The 10,379-nt window shown below is 57.9% G+C and overlaps 4 protein-coding genes across 4 annotated transcripts; 3 read left to right on the forward strand and 1 right to left on the reverse strand.

Annotated features, from left to right (window-relative positions):
* Positions 1-1,117: 1,117 nt before the first annotated feature.
* Positions 1,118-3,234, forward strand: MIND_01113400 (Gata transcription factor; the record flags this gene model as incomplete). The annotated part of the gene is made up of 7 exons (XM_037367697.1): positions 1,118-1,226; positions 1,281-1,476; positions 1,525-1,777; positions 1,829-1,865; positions 2,000-2,677; positions 2,722-2,886; positions 2,935-3,234. Exons 1-7 carry the CDS (start codon positions 1,206-1,208, stop codon positions 3,232-3,234), a joined length of 1,650 nt encoding a protein of 549 aa, XP_037217091.1. The 5' UTR covers positions 1,118-1,205.
* Positions 3,235-3,350: 116 nt separating this feature from the next.
* On the reverse strand, positions 3,351-3,644 carry MIND_01113500 (uncharacterized protein; the record flags this gene model as incomplete). The annotated part of the gene is made up of 1 exon (XM_037367698.1): positions 3,351-3,644. The coding sequence occupies one exon, from the start codon at positions 3,642-3,644 to the stop codon at positions 3,351-3,353; it is 294 nt and encodes a 97-aa protein (XP_037217092.1).
* Positions 3,645-5,030: 1,386 nt separating this feature from the next.
* MIND_01113600 (uncharacterized protein) lies at positions 5,031-5,724 on the forward strand (the record flags this gene model as incomplete). Its single annotated transcript, XM_037367699.1, has 3 exons — positions 5,031-5,158; positions 5,206-5,295; positions 5,349-5,724. The coding sequence occupies exons 1-3, from the start codon at positions 5,043-5,045 to the stop codon at positions 5,722-5,724; spliced, it is 582 nt and encodes a 193-aa protein (XP_037217093.1). The 5' UTR covers positions 5,031-5,042.
* Positions 5,725-9,078: 3,354 nt separating this feature from the next.
* On the forward strand, positions 9,079-10,145 carry MIND_01113700 (uncharacterized protein; the record flags this gene model as incomplete). Its single annotated transcript, XM_037367700.1, has 3 exons — positions 9,079-9,484; positions 9,537-9,755; positions 9,805-10,145. 3 exons carry the CDS (start codon positions 9,079-9,081, stop codon positions 10,143-10,145), a joined length of 966 nt encoding a protein of 321 aa, XP_037217094.1.
* Between the last annotated feature and the right edge of the window lie 234 nt (positions 10,146-10,379).

Genomic DNA, 10,379 nt, shown 5'->3' on the forward strand with positions numbered 1-10,379 from the left:
TGTCATAAGCTGGCCACCAAACACAGTCAACAGTGAAAGGTGTGCTCAACAGAACCAGGGTTTCTGTCGGGCCAGTGATTGCCTCGAAGCTCTGCACCACCTCTTCGCGGTACGTTGTAAGGCCATCTGCACCGACAGTATATGGGATGAACATTCTACTCTCGGAAACAACGAATTGTGAGATTTGTGTCGTCGTCGGCAGAGGTAGGGAGAGGGAGACGCCAAGGAGCGTGTTTTGAGCGAAAGCTAGACAGACGGACGCGGTAAAGTCGCCGCGCTTAGTTTGCGAGATGACGGACCCGACGTGTATAAAGACGGCGATGAGGAGTTCAAGTTGTGCTGGGCTCAAGTACATCGCCCTCGGTGTGGACGAAACATGCAGGAAGATGAAGCGCGGCGCGCTGGATCTGCGAAGAATTGGAGTGCCGGGAAACGAAGTTGGTGGTTGTACAGGTGATGATAGTGGCGGGAGGGAGTTTGGAGTTTGAAGGGAATCGGCAAAGTGTTCCCCGTTCCATGAAGCTAGAAAGCGCAATTGAGAAAATGTGTCTCGATACGTGGAAGGGGGGGACGCACCACAGTACGGTTCCGACGAGCGATACTCCCCTCAGCCCGCCACTCTTCGCTCACTCTCCACTCGCCTGGTCTTGCGGGTCGTTCGTCGTGTGGCATGCTGCTCGTCATTGGCGCGAACGAGCGAGCGGATTCGAGAGCGCTAGAGCTCTGAGAGTGGGGAAATGTGGCGCTTAGTACCGTTGGGCTCGGCGGAGATACAGCAGGAGAAATCTGCAAAGAGTAAACGTCAAAAACGGCGGACGACAAGCACACTATCGCGCACCACGATGACTAGCGTTCCGTTTCCTGGCCCTATCAACAGCTCTCCCCTTTATTATCCTCTGGCCGCCGGCAATGGAGGCGGTCGCGCCACGCAGCATCAGTCGTAGACACAGTGGCTAAAGAAAGCTCAGTCAGGCTCCTCCCGGTCGGCTGTAAGAACGCACTAGACTGGCTGGCGCTGGCCTGTCTCGCCACAGCAGTACGCGGGTGGTGAGTGGTCGTCAAGAGGAAGAGGAATTTGACGTGTGACGTGGCATGATCGGCCCGTCCCTTCTTTCTTCCGCTCCTCCACCCAACCTCCACCACCCCCGCGTTGCCGCCCGCCGTAAGACGTTCCTCTCGCGGCTCAATCATCGTATGCGGCGTTCATGGCACACAGAAGCAGCTTGGTATGCTCCCCAGCTGTCCGTGTGCAGTACTGACCGCTGATTGCTCGTCTTCAGTCGGAGAAGGAGGGCAATACCTATTGCGCCTACCTCACGCTGCGGCTGGGAAACGCGGGGCGCTGTCTCCTGACGAATGCGACTGGGAGAGAAGAACACGAACGATTAGCGTTGTCGGGGACTATCTTGGTGCGTCCAAAGCGCGTTTTTGCCGACTTTTCACGTCCTGACCGTTTTGTCCGCAGAACTCCTTATTGTACATACCACGGCGGCCCCGAGCATGACGGGCTCCGCCTTACTTAAGCTTCCGCGCTCAATTATGCTCGTATACGCTCTCTGCTGCCGCTCGCCTCCACGACCTGCGTCTTCTGCGAATACCACGCAAGAACCACGCGTGAACGCGAAGAAGGGAGATGGTGGAGTCGGTGTGAGGAGGGAAAGAGTAAAGCTATCCGCAACGGGCTGCAGGGTGGTCTCCCCTTTCAAATCCTGGCAGCGCTGCTCAATTCTACCCAGGCTTTCGTCGTGGCGCTCGCTCGTCGAGAAGAAGAGGAGAGGTTAAAGGCCATGTGTCTGTTGGTGCATCGTATCTGGCTGATAATAACCAGGACAATGCTCATCTCGTTCGCCAGCAGCAGACATCAAGTGCTATCTACCAGCGAATCTACGTGCCCGTTCAGCAGCCAGCCCAACGTCTTATACCGCCTTAAACCTTCCCCGCGCTCAAATTCATCGCCATCATCCACCCCTCTGCAACATACGACCTCATTTTATGCAAGATGCACTCCGAGTCGCCTCCACTATTTGTTTCCTCGAATTCGCCGTACGACGCTATATGTGGCGCTTCTACAATCCTCTTGGGACTTCGCATTGCGGTAACAATACACTCTCTACTCGCTCTCTTCCCGCGCGCCACACATCTGGAGGAGACGAAGACGAACCCGCGACGCGGGCAAGCCAGCCACATCACCTGCTCCTTCATCGACCATTTCCCGTGCCCGTCGTCCAACGCCAAATTCTTCTCTCCCGGTAAAGCTATGATGAATCCCGTTGCCGGCGCAGATGCAGCTTCCCAGACAGCGCCTCTAATATACGCGGGACATATATTCGGGAAGTGGCGCGTTGTCAAGCAACCTGCCGGTGCAATCTGCCTCGATGGGGACAAGCAAAGGCGACCCGATCGGTGTCTAACCCGTCGATGCCCAGGTCGGGGACTTGTCGCGCCAGCACGGGAGAAACGGGATATAGTGCTCGGGAGAGCGCTGCAAACTTGTCGTGCGCGGCGTCGGGGAGTCCGGGCCGAGTGCGTACATGCGGAGGCGCGCTCGCGGTGGTCAAACGCGGAAGAGGGCGGGGACGCCCTTTGTGCTGGCGCGGGCGGCGAGGGGATGGTGATTGAACGGGCATGTGGGGGAATTATGGACGGAGGTCGGACCCTGGGGAGTGGGAACTCCGTGGTAGGCCGCAAATCAGAGGTCAATGGTGTTACTGGGTGTTGCAGCTTCCAACCCCCGATCGGAAGATCACCCGCGGGTCGCGGGCAAGGTTGATATATATGGGGGCTTTAGGCGAGCTCCTTGTCCATTCCTTTCTCCCCTTCCGCAAGACCTCGCCGATCGCCAACCTTCCCAGCCCCAGATCTGTCATGTCCTACGCCGGAGAGTATGTGCGTATCTAACTAGGATGGCTGAACACCCGTTGATGTGTCACACAGTACCCCAGTGCACCCGATATATCGCCTGCCGCAGACCATGCGGTTGCGGCCCCACCCACCGGCCCGGGTCCGGCCGGCGACCCCGGGGACCCGGCGCCGCAGCCCTCCGCCCGTGTCACGTTGCGCCGGTGCTGCTTCAACTGCTGGACGACGGACACGAGCGGGTGGCGCCTGAGCAAGCTTTCGGCGGGGAAGATCGTGTGCGACGAGTGCGGGCTGTTTGAGCGCAGGCACAAGCGCCCGCGCCCGGTGCGCTTTAGGCATGAGCGGCCGGCTGGGTACGTGGAGAGTGGGGTGTAGCAACGGTGCTCGTTGACAACGACATTGCGATGGCATGGACGCCCTACGAGTTTTGGATTGACGGGAAGCTGGATCACGTTGGGACGAACATATGGAGTTTCGTGAAGCACTGAATATTACACCCAGGATTTCTGGTTCTCCCCGACAAACTCTCGGGCTTGGCTCCAGTCTCGACAGCGATCGTCCACCCTGTTTCCCGTTGCCACCGCCGAGATGACCGGACAAAACAACTTTCCCGTTTCCTCGTCTTTGCTGCACTTGACCTTGGCGGGCTTGAGTGTGATGTCGGCCGTGCACGCAATCCCCTGGCGAATGTGCCCAGAACACGCCTCTGCCCGCTCGTCCCGCTCCGTTGACCCCGTATCGCGCATTCTGACAAAGGCAGCGCGGATAACGTCCAGACAGCGCATGTCCTGGTAGAGTCAGGGCTAGCCCGACGATGAGCTCCGGTGCGAGCACCCCGATGAGCATCGGCTTGACGTTTGGGTGGATAGAGACCCAGACACATGCAAACATTGTGAGCAGGCAGCCAGAAACAATGTCGTAGAGCATGCGACAGTTGTCTGTGCAACCAGTCCCAGCGGCAGCGGATGCACCTCCTGCAGCGTTACCGACAACGGAGTAAATGGCCATGGCAAAGGGATCCGATTAGTTGGTGGGCAGTCATGATTGAAGTCGGAAGAGGCTGCGACCCGTGCGAAAGCGGCTTGGCCGTGTAAGCGATTTTCGGGCAAAAAAGTGGTGGCGCAGGTGCTACGGGGACCGCATGTCGTCCACGCGAAAGGTAATGACCTCCGATAGACGATGGGCGCTCTTTGACGGCCAGAAGATGGCTAAGAACTTCGTTACGGGATGCGGGAGGAGAGCGCATTGACGACGTTGAGAACGAGGGAAGAGAATTGTTCGGGAGTGGCGGAAGATAATGAGTCATTGTGAGAAGTGGTGCGGGAAGTCGTTTATTGGCGCGTGGAAGGGCAGACAGGGGATATATTCATGGTACGAGTCTTGGCGCTATATTGGAGGGCAAGCAGCGACAGCGGTGTCCTGTCGGCGGTAAATTATCGAGAAAGACGAGTATCGATGTGAGATAGGGAAGGGGACCGTTCTGGGAGGAGGAAATGGCGAAGGATATGCTGCTGGCACCGCGTTTCACGCGTTCTGCAACAAAATGAGCTTGGTGATCCCGAAAGTGGGTCTAAAAACGCACTTTGGACCCTCGGAACCGTTCGAAAGCGTCGCACCAAGGCCTATCTCGATGGGAAGGTGTGTGGACATCGTTTTCCCAACGCGCTGGCCTGTTGAGGATGCTGGTCATCGTGCTAGCTAAAACCATGGCAGTCCGGGTTTTGAATCGTGCCAGCAAGTCATAGGAGACGCGGGAGTTGAGGGGGTAGCCACAGGAAGGTCTGTGTGTGGAGGTGGAAGGCGTAGGAGAGCTGCGCCTGCGAGAAGGAGAATGGGTAAGTCAGTGTCCATGTGAGACACTAAACCACGCACCATGGAGAGCACCAAGAGCTCTACGGATTCCTCAGTAAGCCTAAGACGACACCCTCAGATGCGGCGCTCCGCTCCACCCAGCCCTCTCGACCCGCCGCCCGTCGTCGTCCTTGGCAGCGGTGCCACGTCATCGACCTTGAGGCTTCCATACGAGCCCGTGAATGCGTTGGTATAAGCAGTGCAGTAGAGGAAGGTCGTCCGCATGCTGCGTGCTGGGGACTGCGGGATCGACATGAAGGAAGAGGAGAAGAAGCGGATTTCCTTTTTCGGCTCGGCGCTGATCCGATTCTTCCTTCTTGTCTCCTCCGCCCATGAGCCCGCTGTCCGCGGCCACCACTCTCTCGTCTATAGCGTCAGAGCCTGCCGCCCTCGAAGCAAGCCTGGGCATGCGTGGTCTTCCTGCCTTGGCGCCAGCAAACACACGTATGTAAGCATCTTCCTTTGCGCTTTTCGCTCTGCTAAAGACGAGCTCAGTGCGGAATACTGGCAAGACTGCGGTGCAGAATGGAGCAATTGTCGAGGGTTAGCGCTCAGGGAGGGCATGCGGGGTGTTGACCAGCTGTGGTGCGCCAACGCTGTCTGTCTTGTCCGCCTCTTGCTAACCCTGTACTTCCCAGGTCGAATCGTGCGTCCAACGCCTGGCGGACCGCAAGCGCTGTCGACGGCCGATCCAGGAAAGTATTGCCCTCCCCCGTGCTCCATTCTACCGACACCCAGCACCCCTTTCCTCTCGTTCCAACGTCTGTCTTTTCTGTTGCTGCGCCTCGACACCATGACATCCCCTATTCGTCCAACTCCGCCTTCCTCGCTCAGTCCCGCAAACGCAGGATATCCGCCGCCGGAACAGGCCCATCACGCAAGACACATCGCGTCGCACACTTCGAAGTGCTCTGCTGCTCTCACATATCAGCGCAGCGACTCCGCCTTGTCAAGGCCACATCTCGAGCTCCACTTTTCGCGCTGTGTAGTGACAGTGTAGGGGGCCTGTACTAGTACGTTGGCTGGCGGACAGGAATCGAAGGTCATCGCAATCTTCCTTGAATACGAGCTCCACCCCCTGAGGCCTGCCCACTCTCAAGCGCAACGAAAGACATTCCCGCTGGCACAGGGCTCAGACAGCTCTGCTGAGCGCGTTCCGTTGCAATGCGGGGGCCGCCCGCGGAACATCTCTCAACGACGGTCGGCCAGGCATCCAATGCTCCTGTACGACGCGAAGGCTTACACTAGTACTAGCTCCCCACTTCCTTTATTGTCTCGTCACCTCCGAGTCTGTCCACAAGGGAAATGCTGAGATGGCGCAACGCATTTAGCAAGTGTGCCTCCTTCCGAGCGGCAAGTGGACACTTTACCAATCAGGGCAGCGCGCTCAACATGGCCGTCACAGAAGAGGAGAGTCGTTATATTTGAAAGGCTCTGTGGTGCTCAAGTGCAGAGCAGTGTCATTCTTCTTGCCTATTTGAACTACTTATCAACACCGAAACCATCTGAAGGCTTCACATTCCATTCGAGTCGGAAGAACGTCGACATGACCAGCACCCATTGAAGGCCAGCCATAGCCGCCATTGCACCGTGCTTGCAGCCGTGCCTGCAAGACCGGCGCGGGAGGGAGCAGTGCGAGACCCGCGGGGGTTCCGGTGTGCACAGCCTCGGATAGCGTCAGGACGAATTGTCCGCCAGACTCGTAGCAGACCACACGCAGATTTGTCAGCGATCGCGGGAGGACGGCGGGGGAGGCACGCAAAGAAGGCACACACCTGCGGAGGGTCAATGCACGAACTTGCCTGAGGCTGCGACTCACGTCGTCCCATTGTGCAATGACCACGGCGCGATCCGGCTCGGCGACATTGACCCATATATAGAAGGTTAAGGACGTGAGGTGGGGGAAGCTGGAGAGGATGGCGGCCCATGAGACTGCCGGTGGGTTCTCCTCTGGACGTGTCAATGGAACATATCCTTTTCCGTCTTTGAATGCTGAGAGAAGTTTCTCTGCACTGAAGCGGTGAGATTCGGAGGCACGGTGTTGGACGCTCCGCGGCTCCACTGGTACCGGCATATGGTACTTGATTGCGCGGAGCACATGCACATATTGAGCGAATGGAGGAGGTTCGGTGAAGAACACGAGCTTGGGGATGAACAAAGCGAGCGGGCGGACATCCAAGTGTAACAGGCGATAGAGCAGCGGGCGCGCGAGAGAGAAAAAAGGCCGTGAGGCACTGAGCGCGCAAGACCGGAGATCGGCACACCCAAGGTAGCGCAGAATCTCGCCCCGTAGCTCTGGGGGAAGCATTGTGAGGGACGGATGCGATGAGGAGGAGGAGAAAGATGTGCCGCGTGTGCACCACAGTGTTTCCATCCACATGCAGATGGCCAATCGGAAGCGATCGGCCGCTGGTCGGCCGATGAAAAGATTCGAAGCACGCGCGCCGTTTTCACAATCTCGAGCTCTTGATAGATGCGATTGGTGGAGCAGCGACTAGTCGCAGAAATCAATGTGGGGAGTTGGAGTACGAGAGTATATACGACGCTGAGTGAAGCAAAAACTAGGCCGTCAATGATTTCGTGTTTTGCGCGTACAAATGGTAGGAAATCATGTATCTGCTGGGTTGTCAGTCGCTGATCAGCGAGAGAACATGTCAAGATGACGAACCATGGCCTTCAAGTCCTCCTTTGTCACTTATGCCCTGTGCGCGACGATCCGTCAGAGGCGCAGGCATTGTCTAAATCGGCTCGCAAGCGCGAGCTTAACATCTCAAAATACCGCGAGTGTGGGCCCGCACCGCTGGCGCCCTCACACATTAACGCGTTGTCCGAGTCCGGGCCGATAGAGAGCAGGATCTTGAGACAGAAGTCAGTGTCGTCAAAAGGAATAGGAAAGCGAGTCCTACCAGCTCGACAACGTCAACTCAGCTCTCGCGTCAGCCTCTTCAAGACGACAGAAAAATGAGTGAATGAAGCGGAAGCTCAGTGCGGCCTGTGAAGGGCCGTCGGGCAAGCGTGCAGGAAACGGCAAAGAACAGTGACCGCTGTTGCTGGCGTCGACTCTGCCAAGGGCGGCAAAAGTGACGAGGATAATCGGGGCGGTGGTGGTGCAAACAAGTGGGAAGGTGTTGCTGCCGGGTAGTACTTGTAGATATCGTGTCGGCGTGAATTGGAGTCAAGGCGGCAAGCAGGACATGGAAACGGCTGCAACGCACGAATGAGAACATCTCCATCGATGTCGGGGGCTGAATGATACTCACCACGGTGCGTTAATGCCCAGAGGATCCTCTCCTTCTCACCCCTCACCCGCGTTCCCTCAGCGCCAGCTTGTCATGCACTTGTTCCTCGTCGGTTCCCTGTTACTGGCGAGCAGAAGCAAGCGGCATTGCGGAAGGGAGATGCGGGGCTGGTTACTCCGTTAATAACTGGAGCGACGGTCAGAAAGCATCTGCAATCGGCAAAGGTCAGCGAACGGGTGACGACAAGCGAGCTATCACGCGCCACGAATGCGCCAGGCAGACAGGCACTCCTCTTTCCGTACCCTGCCCCAGCAGCCTGCCCCACAAGGGTCCCGCATCTGTCGAGGGACCGACGATGGTGGGGCCCGTCGTCGCGCTACCAACATAATCTAGAAGGGAGGAAAGGTGGTCAGGCGGCCGCTCTACACAATGGCTCATGAAAACGCACCAACAACGCGCCGACCTCAGCATATATCGAGCACGCAGATCGCTTGCGCTCCTCCAGCAGGCTCAGCGCCATCGCTGTCGACGACGGCGAGGCGAGCAGTCGTCAAGATGAAGCGACCAGGAGCGCGTCTCCCAGGTGGTGAAGTCGGAGCGCCGGGCAAACCACTGTAAGCAGTCCACGCTGTAGGCTTTCGTGCGCGCGCGACATGGTGAGCGGAGCCAACCCGCGAAAAGCTTGGCACGATCGCGTCATCGCGCGCACGTGCGACGAGCCAATCGGCGTCGACCGGCGGGCAGCCGATCAGGGCTCCCACGCGCGTTCTTTTCCTCTCTCCACCACGGAGCTGCGCGTCCCGCCGTCTGCGACGGTAATGACGAAGGGCCGGCGCAGCTACTGCTGAGGCGCGCGTGCCGGGCTCTGGTGTTCTTTTCGACTCGGCGCGGTGGAGGGAAAGCGGACGGGAGGGAGACGAGGAGGGACACTGGGGCTGGGTGGAGGTGGTATACAGCGGCAATATAGGTGCGTCCAAGTCAATATCAGTAACTGCTTCAAGTTGACTCACCAAAGTCAGGCTGCGCGTGTTCCTGGTAAAGTTCTCCCTGTCTATTTCTGTATATCATCGCCGACAAGCATGTTCTACTATGCCTCGACAACTTCGCCTGGTACACGAATCCCTTCACAATGAGCTCCGCGGGCGAAATCTTCTCCGCTTTCCGTGGCGTACAAGCCCAGCATGCCTCCGCGCCGCCTCATTCCAACTCATTCAGTACCGCTGCTCCCCACCGACCCGACGATGCCAAAGCTATTCCCCGCCTCGATGCTGTGACAATGAGGTGCACATGGCCGCTCTCTTCATGCTGTCTGTTAGGAAGCCTTGCTTCCCGAGGAGACAGAATAGTCAAGCTATTTTCGTCCACCGGTCGCATGTCTGGACAATCTGATGCTTTCGCACCGGGACAGGAACCGTCTTTGATAAATGGCCGGTATCCACGGGCAGGACGCCAGCAAGCGTTGTCTTCCCCCACCATGCTCCTCCTCATGCACCCTCCGCTGCTCGTTCTGGTAGCACTTATCGCCAGCAAGCCCAGTAAGCCTGCCCCCATCGAAACCTTCCCAGATCTTCTCACACGCATGGCTAGCTGTTGCTGACACCACTCTCCTCGGCGTCTCCCTCTCCCTGCCCGTGCCAACGACGCAAGTCTCACAAATCGTAGTCTCCCGGAGCACGACGTTTATCCCGTCCACCGTCGGCCCCGACGGCCTTACAACCTACCGCGAGGAGGTCGTGGAGAGCTTCGAGGCGCTAACTGGCCCGACGGACACCCTGGTCCTGCTCAGCACACCCGTCACCGTCGACCGTGCGCACATCTCTCTTGTCGTTCCGCTCGCGGGGCTTAACACACACAGTTGCCTTCGCCCAGAGCTCCGGCGGCTTCGTCGCGTCGGAAGTCCTCCCGTCCGGCGCGACCCTTTCTCCCGGCCAGACATTCGTCCCCTCGGTCAGCAAATGCACGTTTGACGGGCATGGCGGCGCCGTATGCGTCGAAGAAGACCCCGCGCCGCCTGGCGCCCTGATTCCGGGACACACAACGACGCTCAGCGGCGTTGTGATTCCGATTGCGACGCTCAGCTCGGGAGAGGTTGGTGGGGGTGCGACGCCCACAAAAAGCGCGGCGGGGAAGTGTGGCGTGAACGGGTCTGCTTGGCGGCTCTCGATTGCAGCGGTAATAACCTATCTACTGATGTGACAGGCATGCGAATGGAATCGAGTTAACAAAAGCTTTAAACATATCTAGTCACTTTCAAATCTGGTGCTTGGGAAACTCTTCTAGGTCCCGCACAACCTGCACATCTCCCACCAGTTTTCCAAGCTCCTTCACCACTACTGCCAGCTCCTCGTTTGGTGGCCAGCTTACAACAATGTTGCGGATTATGAGGTCAGTTATCACAAAATATTATTTACATCTTAACCGTGGTTTGTG

This window comes from Mycena indigotica (genome assembly GCF_014461135.1).
Source record: "Mycena indigotica strain 171206Taipei chromosome Unknown Mind.scaff0009, whole genome shotgun sequence".
Lineage (NCBI taxonomy): Eukaryota > Fungi > Basidiomycota > Agaricomycetes > Agaricales > Mycenaceae > Mycena > Mycena indigotica.